An 18,490-nucleotide genomic window follows, 5' to 3' on the forward strand; every position below is an offset into this window, starting at 1 on the left:
AAGGAGTTGGTGGAATGTAGCTTTGGACAATCACTGCCCACAGAAAAGCTCTAATACCCATTAAACCTTTGCAGTCTATGATCACAAGGTCTATAACAAGGGTACCTCCCTGTGTGTGATGAGTAGATTCAGTGATAGAGTAACATACCCAGCTGCCTTCAGATGTCACCTGCTCCACTCCTTTATTTTTAATTCAACACCATGTTCGCATGCTATAATTATACCATGCTATTTTTGCTATATATGTTTATCAAAAATTACGTCGCCAAAACTACTTGTCATTGTGGGCCATCTACATCACTGTCTGACTCTAATCAAATGCCATCCTTTCTAATTGGCAAATCTGTCTTTAGTTATTATTCAGACTTCTATCTCAAATCATTTATTTAAAATACAATAATTGTTCAGGAGAAGATTATATAATTTGGCTAACTTGGTTAAAAGGCTTAACAGGAAAGCTCTGCATGTTTTTTGTGCTTGATTCCTCACTTTTAGAATTTCAAGAACCCTATGCTGTAGTTGTACTATTGGAAAAAGATCTCATTGTTGTTGACCTAACACAAAGCAAGTAAGTACAAAGTCTATATAAAACTGTTCCTGCTTCATAAATATATAGCTGATAATGTTGAAAGTCTATTCAAACTTTTCTTTTTTATTTTGCCGGTATAAAAACTTTACATTCACTGGAGGCAATTTTACCCTCGGATAATATAGGCCAGCGGGTTTTCCCATTTTTCTAAGGTAATATCTTATGTCCACACACGGTAGATGCTCCAAAATTATTAATATCTTCAGCACATCTAATTCTAATAATACTCATTCTTTCTCCTCTCCAGTCAATACTGACAGACCTGTTCAACAATATTTCACTAGGCGAGCATATATTCATTTGTCTGATTTTTCTACGTAAGTCAACTCAGTTACAGCAGTGTAAAACCTGGTGGAAGTGAAATCAGAATCAGGCCTTCTTCTTTGGGTTATTGTCCCTATGGGTGCTCTAGGTGAGGATGTGTGTGCACCCATGCACTCTCAATTGAAGATTTTTCTGTTATTAGTGCCTGTGGGTCTGCACCTACACTGTATGCCTCCATATGCTCCAGTATAAGGGCATATAGGGAGGAGTGGACCCACGTCACTCCAGTTCCTTCTCAACCACCTGCAATTATCGTTGGAGTTTTGAGGCATCTACTATCTAGCTAACGCAGTTATTCTTCTGCCACATTTTTATGCTTAATTTTCATATGTAGTTTTAGTTTTTTTGCTGTTAATTTACCTTTATAGCACAATTTATGCTTTGAAGGGGGGTCTCCTCCCACTTCTTCCCCCCTTTTTCCTCTCTGGCCTTCTCGACTGGTGGCTTTTCTTGCAGAATATGCCCAAGAACCCAGGATTCAAGCCCTGCCAGATCAGTCACCAGTCACTTCTCAGTGATGGGCACTCCAGTTGCCTCCATTCTCTTAGAAAGACTCACGTCCCATCCAAGTGTAAGATCTGCTCTGGCTTAAAGACTGGCAAAAACTAAGGGAAGAAACTTCTCATTGAGTGCTCCCTTAGACCTGTGTGGTCAGTTCTGCCCTCCATCCTGTACATTAGACTCCGCTGCAGAGACTTCATCAGCTCCAGCTCTGACCTCTAGAAACCAGGGGACAACTTCAGTCTTTCAGAAAACAACCAAATGTAAGAGACCCATTCCTCTCCACTTAGATCTGTGAGTAGGGAGATTTGCGTCCTGCTGCAGATACTGATAAAGCTCCCACCAGATACCCCAGCACTGCTGAAAGAGACTTGTACAAAACCAGGTGCTGAGAAACTGTACCGAGAAACCCACTGTTGAGCAGTCTCAAGGTATGGACCCATTAGAACCAAGATTGGACTCTTACAGACAGAAGGACTCATTCAAGACTAAGGACTCTTCAAAGATGTAATCTTACCTAGTACCATCCACTGACAGCCAGTCCTCTCGAGAATGACTGGGGCATTCTCTGGTACCACCTCCAATATCGCTAAACTTATTTCATTGAGAGGAACACTTCCTGGACTCAATGGTACCTTTAAGGTTCCTCTCTCAAAGGACCTTCACATTATGGAGTACTTGTTTTCTCATCCCAGCCCTACCTTTCTTGTTGTTGATGCTGCCAATGAAAGAGTAGGAAACATCACTTCAAATCAGCACTGTCTGATAACAAGCATATGCATCTGGACCTCCTAGGGCTTAAGAGCCACTCATCAGCCTCTCTTCAGTTCCGAGTCACCAACTACCAAGTCCTGATGGCAAAATATGACTTAACCAACTATAGTAAATTTTCTTACTTTATTGAGTTTTTGCCTCGGGACAAGAGAGCAGTTTCAAGCTCTTATTACAGAGAGCTTATAACAATCATTCTGTTGTTAGATCTCAGGGACTGGTTCATGCAGCCATAAACCCACTGCACCAGTGCTTCCTCAGGTCTATAGTAAGTGCCGACCATTACCAGTACAGTCTCCTGTCTTTCAGCCTATTGACAGCCCCAACGGTCTTTACAAAGGTCCCCTCCATTGTCATGGCCCACAGTCAGCATTTGGGAATAGTCATTTTTACCTATCTGGATGACTGACTCCTCAAGTGCCATTCTTTTCTTGAAGTTCAATCTGACACTCAGAAGGCCCTAGCTCTATTCCACTGCCTAGGCCTTCACCTCAACATAGACAAATCAATCCTGATACCTGTACAGCTGTATTGGGGCCACCTTAGACTCTATGGTGGTCAGGGTGTCCCTACTTGCAGACAGATTCATCATGATGTCTAACATGATCTCCACATTGCAGCAGAGCCCACAAACCGTGGCAAGGGCATGTCTTCAGCTCCTGGGACACATGATGGCCTGCACATCTGTAACCCCCCATGCAAGATTGCACTGCCAGTGTCTTCAAGCCTGGCGCAAGACATCCTACACTCCCAACAATGAAGTGCTGTCCACAGAGGTGTTAGTCCCATGGATTGTACTCCACTCCCTCAATTGGTGAAAGGACCTTCAAAAAGTCTGCATGGGAACTGCCTTCTCATGTCTACCTGCCATACACATCATCGCTACAGGCTCCTGACTTCTAGGACGGGGTGCTCACCTACAAGATCATACTGCCCAAGGCAGGTGGACTCCTCAAGAGTTGTCACTACACATCAGTGCCCTGTCTTCACTTCCTACCTCTCAGCTATCTCCAATCAGTCAGAGTGATGTTGGACAACTGAGCAACAATGTACTATATAAACTGCCCAGGAGGAGCAAAATCACAATCTTTATGCGAAGAGTTGATAATGCTATGGAACTGGTTCTTAGCCCAGAAAATAGATATCTCAGTGATCTCTTTGCTAGAATCACAGAACGCCATCACAGATTCACTGAGCTGAATTTTCCATCAAGACCACAAGTGGGAGCTGACCAATGTTGCCTTTCAAGAAATCTGTCTTACATGGCATCTTCCGCACCTTCCAACTCAAAATGCTGCTTATCAAGTGGGGAACATGGCACAACTCCCTGGAAGACATTATCCTTGCCTCTTGGCACCCAGGTCTGTTATACACATTCCCTCAGACTCCATTGATCCACAAAGCCCTGCTCAAACTGAAACAAGAAAAAAAAACAGTTATCATTTTCATAGCTCCCACATGGCGGAGACAGGTGTGGTTCCTAACCCTGACCCATCTGATGACATGTCCATCTCTGCACCTTCCCCTGATGACACACCTCCTGATCCAGGAATCAGGCTCCATAACCCACTCCAACCGATCAGCCCTGCCTCTCAGGTCTTGACTTCTCGGTAGTTCTTGGATGTAGAGCAGAAATGTTCTCCTGAAGTTCAGTTGTTTCTGTTAAATAGCAGGAAATCTACTACATGAAGGATTTACCAGCAGAAGTAGAAATCTGGTGCACCCAACATTCTGTATCTCCTGCCAATTCTCCCCAGGCATACATCTTCGACTAGGCACTAACCTTCAAATCTCTCGGTCTTTCCCTGAACTCTGTTAAGATTCATTTATCTGTCATTGCAGCATTCCACCCACCATTCAAGGGTGTCTTTGTCTTGCACATCCTAGACAACAAGATTCCTTAAAGGGCCTCCTTAATCTGTTCCATCCAGTGTGGGACCCTACCCCACACTGGCACCATAATTTAGCACTTAACACATTAAAAGGACCTCCCTTTGAGCCTATGGCAACCTACTTGCTATTCCATCTGTCCTTCAAGATTTTGTTTCTTGTAACAATCACCTCAGCCAGAAAGATGGGAACTAGTAGCTCTCATGGCTGACCCTCCATATTACAATTTATCCAGACAAAGTTATGTTGCATCACCACCTTCACTTCCTCCCTGAAGTGTCATCAGAGTACCACACCAATCAGGATATTCATCTGCTGGTATTTTACCCCAAAACCCACTCATCCAGAGAAGCGATGAGTCTCCATATACTGGACATAAGATGAGCCCCAGCTTTTACTCTTCACAGAACTAAACCCTTCGGGGTATCCCCCCAGACTCTTTGTTTCCTTTGCCAAGAGAAACTAACTAACTGGGTATTGGAGTGCACTTTGCATTGCTATGAGTCCTCTGGGATGCAATCCCCTCCTAGAGTCATTGCTGACTCTACCAGATCTCAATCTGTTTCCGTTGCCCTCCTTAGGAATGTACCCATCAAGGACGTTTGAAAGGCAGCCAGCTGGTACTCCATTTCATGTTTTCACTGCCTTATGCCCAACTTCATGCCTCCAGTGCGAATGCAGTCTTTGGTGAAGGTGTTCTATACTCCATACTGGGTCCATCTCTTCAGCACTTTCTTCCACATTAAGGTACTATTCAGGAGTCTCCTCATTATTGGGATGCTGGAATTGGATGACAGGGATTGGTTCACTAGATAATTACCCTGTTCTGTTCATTCCCTCTAAAGCATTTGGCATTGGCCACTGTCAGAAGACAGGAAACTGGGCTAGATGGACCATTGGTCTCACCCAGTAAGGCCATTCTTATGTTCATGTGGAGCACCCACAGGGACATTAACTCAAAGAAGGAGGAGACATTACTTACTTTGTACAGTAACTGGAGTTCTTTGAGATGTTTTGTCCCTATGAGTGCTCCACTACCCACCCTCTTTTTCCTCCTGCTTCAGAGATTTAGCATGCTCTGAGTTGAGAGGAACTGGAGTGGCACAGGTCTGCTCCTCCCTATATTCTCTCATACCCCGGAGCATGAGGAGGCCTGCAGTGCAAGCCCACAGGAACTACTAACAGAAATATCTCTGATCAAGAGTGCATGGGCACACTGATATCCTCACATGGAGCACCCATAGGGACAAAACATTTTGAAGAACTCCAGTTACTGAACAAGGTAAGTAACCTCTCCTTGTGCATTTTTCATTTATGAATGACATTCTATGCTTATTGTTGCTCTAAGTGTGAGGCATTACTCCTTATCTTGACAGATAAAGCTAATACAAGTGAACAGCAATTAAATTGAGGGCTGACTTGTCTGCAATTGCTTCAACAGTACAAACCATGGAGAATTAATATTCCACTGTCAAATTGAGTAAAATTGTTTATTATGAGACATGGTTACTAATACAGTATGTCTACAGCATAATTTTATGGACAATTCTTGTCTTTAAGTTGGCAGCTGGTATCAAGTGGAGTGCCCCAAGGGTCGGTCCTGGGGCCAGTTTTGTTCAATAGCTTCATTAATGATCTGGAGGATGGCATGGAGTGCACCCTCAGCAAGTTTGCAGATGACACTAAACGGGGAGGAGTGGTAGATACACTGGAGGGTAGGAATAGGATACAGAGGGACCTAGACAAATTAGAGGATTGGGCCAAAAGAAATCTGATGAGGTTCAACAAGGACAAGTACAGACTAGGGGCCGAGTGTCTAGGCAGCAGTTCTGCAGAAAAGGACCTAGGGGTTTCAGTGGACAAGAAGCTGGATATGAGTCAACAGTGTGCCCTTGTTGTCAAAAAGGCTAACGGCATTTTGTATAAGTCGGAGCATTGCCAGCAGATGAAGGGATGTGATCATTCCCCTCTATTTGACATTGGTGAGGCCTCACCTGGAGTACTTTGTCCAGTTTTGTGCCCCACACTATAAGAAGGATGTGGAAAAATTGGAAAGAGTCCAGCTGAGGGCAACAAAAATTATTAGGGGGCTGGAACACATGACTTATGAGGAGAGGCTGAAGGAACTGGGATTATTTAGTCTGCAGAAAAGAAGAATGAGGGGGGATTTGATAACTGCTTTCAACGACCTGAAAGGGGGTTCCAAAGAGGATGGATCTAGACTGTTCTCCGTGATAGCAGATGACAGAACAAGGAGTAATGGTCTCAAGTTGCAGTGGGGGAGGTTTAGGTTGGATATTAGGAAAAACTTTTTCACTAGAAGGGTGGAGAAGCACTGGAATGCGTTACCTAGGGTGGTGGTGGAATCTCCTTCCTTAGAGGTTTTTAAAGTCAGGCTTGACAAAGCCTGGCTGGGATGATTTAGTTGGTGATTGGTCCTGCTTTGATCAGGGAGTTGAACTAAATGACCTCCTGAGGTCCCTTCCAACCCTGATATTCTATGATTCTTTTATTCTAATTGTAATATAAATAATATGTTATTGATTATAGCATTCAGAAAACATATGTAATATTTATGTTTTATAGGGAAGATTCTAGAGATGTGGGGAAAAATTAGAACCTAATCCTGCAAACCTTTACTCACACAAGTAGTCCCATTGACTTTAGCAGGACTACTTATGTGACTAAAAACTGACAAGACGAAGGACTGCAGTTATGGTACCTTAATTTTGTCACCTTTATTGGCTTTATTGGTAAATTTTATTCTTGGGATTAAAAACAATAAATATGTTTTAAAGAAAATATGAAATAAGGAAAATAGCATGTATTATGAATAATGATAGTTTTAATTTAGATAAATTTGCTTTTGTTTTATATACTTTAATATTTAAGAAAATCTAATATTACTTCATGTGTCACAATGATACTAATAAATTGTCTTCCTCCATTAGTTTTCCAATCTTTGAAAATCCTTATCCCATTGACATTCATGAGTCACCAGTTACCTGTACAGAATATTTTGCTGATTGTCCTCCAGATTTGATTCCCGTGTTGTATTCTGTAGGAGCTAAACATAAAAAGCAAGGATACAGCAATAAGGTAAAAAAAAAGTACATTTTATTTATGAAGAGAGTTTAATTGTAAAAATCTAAACTGTGTACTAATCTTCTGGAAAATGATTTTCATTGTGTGTCTTCTCACATTAATACTCATATTAAAATAAGATAAAGGGATATCACCAATTTGAAACTCATATTTCTATCTCAAATTTTTTCCTTTATTGTAGTTACAAGTAACATCTGAGATTATTATAACTGAAAGATGTTATCGGGGAAAAGATTTTTCACTATTTTTTTCAGTTTGTTTACTCTGTGCATTTGACAGCATGCATGCACAGAAAATTTCACTCTCATCTGAGTAAAGTCAATTGGGCTCTGATGCTGCAATTGGTTCTATGTAGGCACTCAGATCCCTGTTCCCACATGATGCTCCACTGACTTCAGCGGGGTACTATGAGAGAGTATGTTCCGTCCTTGCAGACCTCGTTGCAGGATCATGGGTCCTTTCTGAGAATTTGCAAGTAAATCTGTTAATTAGTTTGAGGTAAAATTTATTCAAAATGGGTCTTTTAAGAAATTTAGCTCCTGGTATCAGACTGTTTTTTCGTCTCTGCTGTTTTCAGTAATGAAACAACACAAACCCTCCAAACTTCCCATGTGGTTAAAACTCACAGAAACCTGATGCATTGTCTGCATTTGCAAATTTTTGTTTTTAGGATTAATGATATTTTTTAGCCATTATTGCCACCATTTAAAAAAAGTACGTTCTGATTTACATATATTTGCATAAATGTACATAAATATAAATGCATTTGTATAACTCTAAATAAATGTGTCATGTTGCCAATTTTTCCTACTCACACCCACATCCTGAATTAATTCTCCCAGTCACTTACTCCAGTTCGTTTCTACCCACACACACACAACTCCCCAGACACTTCACCACCTACCTCCATTCATTCCACACTTGCCCACCTGCTCATTCTGCACATCCATCCCCCCACTCCACACCCATCCATTCCACATCAGCCAGGATGATCCCAGCCATTTTCCAGGCATCTATACTGTACGTACATCTTCGCTCATTCAGCACACCTTCCCCCCCACACTCACTCTCTCACACACACCCTTCTCTCTCTCTCTCTCTCTCTCTCTCTCTCTCTCTCTCACACACACACACACACACACACACACACACACACCCACCCCTCTCTCTCTCTCTCACACACACACACACACACACACACTAATTCCATCCTCCCTGGGAGCAGTTGAGCAGGCGAGGGAAGAGCATAGTTATAGCCCTAGTTATTTATAAGCAAAGCCCTGGGCAGTCCTGTCCCTACCAATCAATACCCCAAGTTCATGACTTTCCATTTCTATACTTGTCTCTCTGTTCCCTAGGCAAGAAGCTCCCACAACCCTAGTCCCCTTGCAACCAGTTCTCCTCCTTGAGAAAGAGAGAGGGAAAAAAGCAAATGTGTCTTTAAAAATCAGTTTAATCTAATTTGGAACTACAGGCATTATTATGCATGTCAGAATAGTATGGTTATTGCATGGTTTCTCTACAGGATGGAGTTAAATTTGTTCAGGTGCTCTAAACTGCATTTCCATACCTCAGCATGTGATGGTTTCTTTTAAGTTTAACTGTAACTCAGAATTTCCTGGATTTATAGCACTTGGTTTGGGACTAATTACAACACCTCTGTAATGTTTTAACCCTTAAATTACTGATATGTGCTTTTAATCCTAACTCCATTTTAAAATAGTTTTTAACCAGGAATACATATATTTCTGGTAACTGGGTGCAGCTGTCTTGCCTTCTTTTTCTTGAACTCCTACGGGAGCTTGACTGGGAAGACATTGTCTTCCTTTCCCATGGAAACTGGTATGTGCAGGAATCATGATCAAGACAGTCCTCTTTATGGTCTTTAAGATTATATGCTGCCTTAGCAAAGAAGACAAGAACTAAATTGACTTTGGAGGCTGAATTCTCCTCCCATCCCTATAGCTGGTTATCTCAGTGAAGGCTTTTGTTGATTAACTCAAAGTGCAAAGTAATGCACATTGGAAAACATAATCCCAACTATACATATAAAATGATGGGGTCTAAATTAGCTGTTACCACTCAAAAAAGAGATCTTGGAGTCATTATGGATAGTTCTCTGAAAACATCCACTCAATGTGCAACGGCAGTCAAAAAAGCGAACAGAATACTGAGAATAATTAAGAAAGGGATAGATAATAGGACAGAAAATATCATGTCGCCTCGATATAAATCCATGGTATGCCCACATCTTGAATTCTGTTTGCAGATGTGGTCGCCTCATCTCAAAAAAGATATAGTGGAATTGGAAAAGGTTCAGAAAAGGACAACAAAAATTATTGGGGTATGGAACGGCTTCTGTATGAGGAGAGATTAATAAGACTGGGACTTTTCAGCTTGGAAAAGAGATGGCTAAGGGGAGATATGATTGAGGTCTATAAAATCATGACTGGTGTAGAGAAAGTAGATAAGGAAGTGTTGTTTACTACTTCTCATAACAGAGTAACTAGGGGGGGTCACCAAATGAAATTAATAGGCAGCAGGTTTAAAACATATAAAAGGAAGTATTTCTTCACAGAGCACACAGTCAACCTGTAGAACTCCTTGCTGGATGATGTTGCGAAAGCCAAGACTATAACAGGGTTCAAAAAAGAACTAGATAAATTCATGGAGGATAGGTCCATCAATGGCTATTAGCCATGAAGAGCAGGAATGGGGTCCCTAGTCTCTGTTTGCCAGAAGCTGGGAATGAGCGACGCAGGATGGATCAGTTGATGATTACCTCTTCTGTTCATTCCCTCTAAGGCACCTGGCACTGGCCACAGTCGGAAGACAGGATACTGGGCTAGATGGACCTTTGGTCTGACCCAGTAGGGCCATTATTATATTCTTATATTCTTATGATTGAGGCACATTGACAAAGCAGCGTTCAAAAGTTTGCACAGCTGCATTTTGTCTAATCTAAGGCCCCAATCCTGCGTTTGGATCCTCGCAAGAAGACTGTTATGCCTATACAGAGACCTGTTGAAGCCCCAAGGGTCAGCCCGTGTGAATCCAATAGAAGGATCAATTGATTGTTTATTATTCCTTCCTCCATCCCTTATTATAAAGAATTTCAGTCTGAAAAGCTGTTAATTCAGAACCTTCCACTAGACCACACAAATATTTAATGATTGTTTTAAAAATCTCTATGCTTTTAGGACAGATAATATTATAAACAATAAATTAGAAGTTGCATCTACATAAATGTATTTAAAAATTATCAAGATAATGTTACAACCTTGTCTTCATTTTTATAAATTAGGTATAATTTGTTATGATGTTATTCATTTAAAAATGTGCAGTCCACAGGACCATAAGAAATAACTCTTTTCTGTGAACTCTTGTAATTGTGTTTAGGAATGGCCAATCAGTGGGGGAGCATGGAACCTAGGAACACAGACATATCCTGAAATTATTATTACAGGGTAAGAACACAACAGAAGGTTTGTGCTTTTACAAACGTTAATATCTTGAACTTTTAATGATGTACATCTATAGGTCAGCCCTACCCATCTCACAATATAGGTGGCTGACTAGGGCATCTGAATATGAACACTCTAACTTCATTACATAACAGAAATTTATATTCTTTTAGGGTGAAATTCCCCCCAGTCCAGAGGGCCTACAGAAGTACTTATGCAGCACTTAAGCTTAATAATAAAGTCTTAAGTAGAATATAGAGCCTTGTGCTCAAGATAGGGTTACCAATTCTGGTTGGACATATTTCTGGAGGTTTAATCACATGACATAATAGTTAATTTATATTAATCTTTAATTCTTGGAGACTCCAGGATGATCCTGGAGGGTTGGCAACGCTAGCTCAAGGATAGGAACCATGGACTGAGACTGCAAGCTAGTAAGGGTCCCGTATACCCCTGAAGAGGGGATCTAAATATCCCCAGGAAGGTGTGGCCAATGCAAGAGAGTGCTGTAGTCTTCAGTGGGTATTAGGGAGGAAGAAATAGCATTAGAAGGGCAGAGAGCCAAGAGTACCACAAGCATTTCTGCAGGGGTGGTTTTGTGGTTTATTGGGGGCGCTGTGGCTGGATTGGCGATGGAACCCATTTAGTGTTAATCTCCCATAATTTGTTTGAGTGCTGTGCATTGGTGTGAATTTTACCTTTCAAGCTAGATTGTGTCTGTAATACACAGCATTGCAGTAGAAGAGGGTGGAGGGGGCAGGGAATCACATTTCAGTGACAGACTCAGGAACAATTCTGGATGACTCAGATGCGTGAGTGGAGAAATATTTACAGTATTAAAGTATTCTGTGGTTTTAAGCACTCATCATGAGTACCAACTCTTGGAATAAGTTTTATTTATTGAGAAATGCCACCCATGTAGAAGTATGAATTTTGTCCATATTGGGATTACTCATCATTTTTCTCCTACTGATAATTCACTTTTTAATTGCCTGTTTTATTTATCCATAGAATGTTAATTACAAAGCATAAGTTTGGATGTGAATTGGTTTGTGCTAACTGCTACAAAATCACGTATTTTACCAAGATAAGCAGCTTGATAGCCAGACATTTTCTTATAGACATAGTTATGAAGAACTAAGGATTAGAGCTGGGCAAAATTTTTTGTACAAAATATTTTTTCAATGAAAAATGTAGATTCGGTGACACCAAAATGTTTTCTGAATTCATGTCGGTTTCACCATATTGGTTTGGTATGAAAAACCTTTAAAAAATCCAAAATTCATTTCAACTTTTTAAAAACAATATCTTTAGGTTTTTTGGTTCAAAATGACTTTTTGTTTCATAATTTACTTTTATTAAAAAAATAAAAAACTTTAAAAAAATGCTTGAAACCAAACTAAAGCGTTTCATTTCAGGTCAACAAACTGTTTCATTGAACCCAAAATATTTTTATTTTACTTTTTGATTTGCTGACAGTTTTGAAAATCTCATTTTCCGTTTGATCCAAAATGATTTTTTTTCCACTTTTTTAGAATTGCCAAAGAACAAAAACAGCTCTACCAGGGATATGATTAATCTCTTAAATTTCTAATTGATTAATACACAAATATGACTGTATTGGAATATGTTGAACTTTGTTTCACGAACTAGCATAAATGTTGGATAACTGTTTGTAAGGCGATATTTCTTCAAATACAATTTCAAAGTCATATGGGGCCACAATATCATCTAGTCCAGCAGTTCTCAAACTGTGGGTCGGGACCCCGAAGTGGGTCATGACTCCGTTTTAATGGGGTCGCCAGGGCTGGTGTTAGACTTGCTAGAGTCCGGGGCCAAAGCTCAAGCCCCACCTCCTGGGGCCAAGGGCTTCAGCCCTGGGCGGCAGGGCTCAGGTTAAAGGCCCCACGCCTGGGGCTGAAGCCCTTGGGCTTCGGCTTTGGCCCCCCAACCCGGGGCAGCAGGGCTCGGGTGTGCTCAGGTTTTAGTCCCTCCTCATGGGGTTGTGTTGTAATTTTTGTTCTCAGAAGGGGGTTGCAGTGCAATGAAGTTTACGCCTCTCCTCCCCACGTACATATACTAGCCACCCAGCTCTAAAGGCAGCAATATGCCAGCAGCAGCACAGAAGTGTCAATATCACTTTTCACAGCTAACTTAGTGCCCCATTGCCACCCTTATTTCTGCGTTGCTGCTGCCACCCCAGGGCTGACAGTCAGAGCCCCACCACCTCCAGGTGAGGGTTGCAGTGAGGAAGGAGAGCCTGAGCTTGGACTGCCTCCCAGTGAGGAACTGGGGGAGGGGGGGAGAGCCCGAGCTTGGGTGGCGGAACTCTGGCTGTCCCCTTTATCCACGCTTCCCATGTATGCAAGGCCCTTCTGCACGAGCCCCAGCAACACAGGGCTGATAGCCAAAGCTCTTAAAAAACCAAAGAAACACACACAGTTTGTGCCTCCCTTGACACATTCCTGTGCCTCCTTTGGAAGTCTTGCCCCATAGTTTGAGAACCACTGGTCTAGTCCCACCTGTGTATCACAGGCTACCACCACCACCCAGCCACCCTCACACGAGCCCCAACAACTGAAATTGGACTAAAGTATTACAGCCCACAGGCATGGGTGGCACGTGAACCGCCTGCTTAGGATGGCTAGCCTCCAGTTCCACCCTTTCTGCCCGAGGCCCAGCTCCTTCTACCCACCGAAGTCCCGAGCCCCCCACTGCAGCTGCTGGCCCACCAGCCCCAGCCATGGGCCAACCTGGCCAGCCCGCCTTAGTGCCCCCAGCCCCGGAGCGCCAAGCAGACCCAGCACCCTGCTGCCCCTGCCAGCCTGCCCTAGCCTCAGCCCCCATCCACTTTAGGGAAGAGGAGCAGCCTGGGCTTGGACCGCGGGAAGCAGGAGCGGGCCTCGGAGTGGAGTATGGATGGGGCTGCAGTTTTAATCGTACTGTTACACAATAGATTACCAATTGAAATTTATTAAATATTTTGGATATTTTTCTACATTTTCAAATATGTTGATTTCAATTACAACACAGAATATAAAGTGCACAGTGCTCACTTTATATTATTATTTTTATTACAAATATTTGCACTGTAAAAATTATAAAAGAAATAGTATTTTGCAATTCACCTCATAGAAGTACTGTAGTACAATCTATTGCGAAAGTGCAACTTATAAATGTAGATTTTTTTTGGTTACATAACTACACTCAAAAACAAAACAATGTAAAACTTTAGAAAACTTTTCAATTTACCTAATATAAGAACTGTAGTGCAATCTCTTTATCATGGAAGTTTAACTTACAAATGTGGAATTATGCATTCAAAAATAAAACAATGTCAAACTTCAGAGCCTACAAGTCCACTCAGTCCTACTGCTTGTTCAGCCAATAGCTAAGAAAAACAAGTTTGTTTCCGTTTATGGGAGTTAATGCTACCTGCTTCTTATTTACAATATCACCTGAAAGTGAGAACAGGTGTTTGCATGGCACTTTTGAAGCTGGCGTTGCAAGGTATTTACATGCCAGATATGCTGAACATTCATATGCCCCTTCATATTTCAGCCACTGTTCCAGAGGCCATTCTTTCATGCTGATGATGCTCATTAAAAAATAATGTGTTCATTAAATTTGTGATTGAACTCCTTGGGGGAGAGTTGTATGTCTCCTGCTCTGTGTTTTACCGGCATTCTGCCATATATTTAATGTCATAGCAGTCTCAGATGATGACCCAGCACATGTTTGTTTTAAGAACACTTTCACTGCAGATTTCACAAAATGCAAAGAAGGTACCAATGTGAGATTTCTAAAGATAGCTACAGCACTCAACCCAAGGTTTAAAAATCTGAAGTGCCTTCCAAAATCTGAGAGGGATGAAGTGTGGAGCATGCTTTCAGCAGTCTTAAAAGAGCAACACTCCAATGCAGAAACTACAGAACCCGAACCCCTCAAAAATAAAATCAACCTTCTGTTGGTGGCATCTGACTCAGCTGATGAAAATGAACATGCGTCGGTCCTCTCTGCTTTGGCTCGTTATCAGGCAGAACCCATCATCAGCATGGATGCATGTCCTCTGGAATGGTGGTTGAAGCATGAAGGGACATATGACTCTTTAGCACATCTGGCATGTAAATACCTTGCAACCCCAGCTACAACAGTGCCATGCAAACGCCTGTTCTCACTTTCAGGTGACATTGTGAATAAGAAGCTGGCAGCATTATCTCCTGCATATGTAAACAAACTTGTTTGTCTGAGTGATTGGCTGAACAAGAAGTATGACTGAGTGGACTTGTAGGCTCTAAAGTTTGACATTTTATTTTTGAATACATAATTCTACATTTGTAAATTCAAGTTTCATGATAAAGAGATTGTACTACAGTACTTATATTAGGTGAATTGAAAAATACTATTTCTTTTATTTTTACAGTGCAAATATTTATAATAAAAATAAATATAAAGTGAGCACTGTGCACTTTGTATTCTGCATTGAAATTGAAATCAATATATTTGAAAATGTAGAAAACATCCAAAAATATTTAAATAAACGGTATTCTATTATTGTTCAACAGCAGTTGTGATTAATTTTTTTAATCACTTGACAGCCCTAGTAGATTTTTGTTTGTTAATAACTGCACTTAAAAACAAAACAATGTAAAACTTTAGCACCTACAAGTCCACTCAGTCCTACTTCTTGTTCAGACAAACGAGTTTGTTTACATTTATGGAGATAATGGTGTCCACTTCTTATTTACAATGTCACCTGAAAGTGAGAACAGGTGTTTGCATGGCGCTGTTGTAGCCGGTGTTGCAAAGTATTTATGTGCCAGATATGCTAAACATGCTTCAACTTGTAGATTGCACTTTCTTTTTTCTTTTTTTACAGTGCAAATACTTGTAATAAAAAATAATAATATAAAGTGAGCGCTGTGCACTTTATATTCTGAGATGTCATTGAAAGCAATATATTTGAAAATGTAGAAAAACATCCAAAATATTTATAATAAATTTAAATGGGTATTCTGTTATTGTTTAACAGTGCAGTTAAAACTGATGAATCACAATTCATTTTTTAATCTTGCGATTAATCACAATTAATTTTGTAAACATTTGACAGCCCTAGTGAAAACGCTACAGGGTAGCTGCTAATCTGACCTGGGGGAAAATTCATTCCCAGCCCACATATGGTGATCACTTAGACCCTGAGCATGTGAGCAAACTCTGGTCAGCCAAGCACCTGAGATGGAGAATGCTCAGTGCCATCTCAGAACACTGGCCTATCCCGTCCCATTTCCAGCCATGGCCATCTCTGATGCTTCAGAGGAATATATTGTGGGAGTGAAGGAAATCCCTTCCTGACACCTGCAGGTGAGCAGCTGAAGCCCTGAAGCATGAGTTTTAGGAACATAAGGCGTAAACTGGAAGTGATCCCCGGGCTGTTGAACCCTGCCCTGCACCATCACAAGTAACCCCATCATACAATTGCACTTATAAATTTGTCAGGCTCTCTCTTAAAACTAATTAATTTGTTCGTCCCCATGACTTCTATTGGGAGACTATTTCATAACCTCACTCCTCTGATGGTTAGAAACCTTCTTCTAAATTTCAGCCTGATTTGTTCATCGCCAGTTTATACCCATATGTTTTTATGCCAACATTGTCCTTTAGCTTAAATAGTTCTTTACCTTCCTACATGTTTAGCTCTCTGAGATATTTATAGAAAGCAATCGTATCCTCTCTGTCTTCTTTTTGCTAAGCTAAACGAGCCAAGCTCTTCCAGCCTTCTCTTATAAGATAAGCCCTCCATTATCCTGATTCCATTACCATGATCCTCCCTTAACCCTAGCAGCTCTTCTCTGCACCTCTCCCAGTTTGAATTAATCTTTCTTGAACATGGATGACCAGAACTGTGCAAAGTATTCCAAACAAAGTTTTACCAGAGCCGGATACAGTGGCATTAATACTTCTCTGTCTCTATTGAAAATGCCTCACCTGATGCATCCTGGGATTGTATTTGTGTTTACCCCACAGCCACATCACATTTGTGGCTCATAGTAATCTGTGAATTACCCTCACACCCAGTTCTCTTTCCTTCTCTATTGCTTCAACTGATGAGCCCCCAGCTTGTAGCAGAAATTCTTATTATTAGTCCCTAAGTGCATGACCTTGAACTTTGTACTATTTAATTTCATCCCATTTCTATCACTCCCATCTTCAGGGTGATCCAGATCTTCCTGTATAATGTTCCGATCCTCCTCTGTACTGACAATGCCTCCCAACTTTGTATCGTCAGCACATTTCATTAGCCCGCCTTCCTTTTATGCCAAGGTCATTAATGAAAATATTGAATCAAATTGGTCCCAAGATTGATCCCTGAGGAGCTCCATTAGTAACCTCCCTCCAGTCTGATAGTTCACCTATTAGCACAATTTGTTGCCTTCTCCCATTTAGCCAGTTCCTTAGCCACCTTACAATTCTTGTACAACTCCCCACTCTCATTTAACTAATATTTTCTCGTGTGGTACCATATCAAATGCTTTACTGTGACCTAGTGTGGCAGAATCTGGCCCTAACAGGGGTTATATAAAATGGATCTCTAAATAAACAGTGATTTTCAAAAAGAAGAGTCCTCTCATGACACAGTTTTAAATAAAAACTAATTTACAGGCCACTTCAGAGACTCTATTCTGTGATATATGTGTCATGTATTAAAAGTCTGGAAATTTCTCTTAACAATGCTTTTTAAAAAGTCTTTTATCTGTGAGCTTTTCAGTTTAAAAACGACTATTGTTAAAGTGTGTGTGAGAGCTCTCTTCTATAAAAGATTAAAATTATTATTATGCAAAATCCTAGACAACAGTCACTTGTTTAGTAACAATAACTGTAGTAACATATGGTCAATGTGTACTTCTTTTGGTATGTGTGTACACTACAAATCAATTAAACTGATTTAGTCTATTTACATTGAATTAATTACCCTTCTAATATAGATATAAATTGCATCATTGCAATGTAATAGTTAACTTCAAGGTTAGACTACACTGTAAGAATGATGGAAAGGTCACCTGAGTACTGTATTATATAATAAATACAGTGACTCATTTCTGCTGTTTGTATTTTCAGTAACTGAGGGTTGAAATTATATGTAGCTGTATCTTGTTTTAACCAACATTTAATTTTTTTTAAGTCATGCAGATGGATCGATAAAGTTTTGGGATGCCTCTGCCAGTAAGTTTTTAAACTTCCCTTTCTCATAGAATTAACAAATTATAGTATATAACAATATTGGGAGAGAGGGGGAATTATTTAAGATGGTGGTATCAGTAAGCAAGTAAGAGTAATGGGTGAAATTAAGAAAATAATCATTAGGCTGAATATTAGTAAGAAAAAATTGTGGCAGTAGGATATAAGACTGTAGAATAGTCTCCCAGGGGCAGTGGTGGAAAGGTCAGAACTTGGACATTGAATACTAAAGTGGACAAAGCCCTCTAAAATATGCAGTAGGAGATAATCCTGCAGTGGATCGGAGAGTTAGGACTAGGCTAGATCTAATGGGTCTGTTTCAACTCTAATTTCTGTCTTTCTGTGAGTACAGTATATATTCCTACTTGTAACTGGATTTTTTTTTAAAGCTAAACCTGTAATAGTTCATCCTATTGCACATATAATTCAATATTCTTGACATCTGATATCAGGCTCTATATAATCTATTTAGTGTTAAAGCGAATATACAGCGTATTACATTTATGAGTAGGTGGACTGCTTTGGGCAAGATAAGAACCAAATCTGCACAGGTATGTTTGCACAGCATTGTGCAGCGAGCAGGAGTGAGCCTCCAAGCTCAGGCTGACAG

The 18,490-nt window shown here is 40.7% G+C and overlaps 1 protein-coding gene across 4 annotated transcripts in view; it reads left to right on the forward strand.

Annotated features, from left to right (window-relative positions):
• Nucleotides 1–18,490, forward strand: part of STXBP5L (syntaxin binding protein 5L) — a 444,549-nt gene that overhangs the window by 296,593 nt on the left and 129,466 nt on the right. For all 4 annotated transcript variants that reach the window (XM_084624313.1, XM_084624314.1, XM_084624315.1 and 1 more), the window contains exons 11-14: nt 496–568; nt 7,027–7,174; nt 10,580–10,647; nt 17,825–17,865. In XM_084624313.1, coding sequence (XP_084480439.1) covers nt 496–568; nt 7,027–7,174; nt 10,580–10,647; nt 17,825–17,865 — 330 coding nt within the window. The remainder of the gene's footprint in view (nt 1–495; nt 569–7,026; nt 7,175–10,579; nt 10,648–17,824; nt 17,866–18,490) is intronic.

The sequence above is a fragment of the Lepidochelys olivacea genome (genome assembly GCF_965140295.1).
Source record: "Lepidochelys olivacea isolate rLepOli2 genome assembly, chromosome: 1".
Taxonomy (NCBI): Eukaryota; Metazoa; Chordata; order Testudines; family Cheloniidae; genus Lepidochelys; species Lepidochelys olivacea.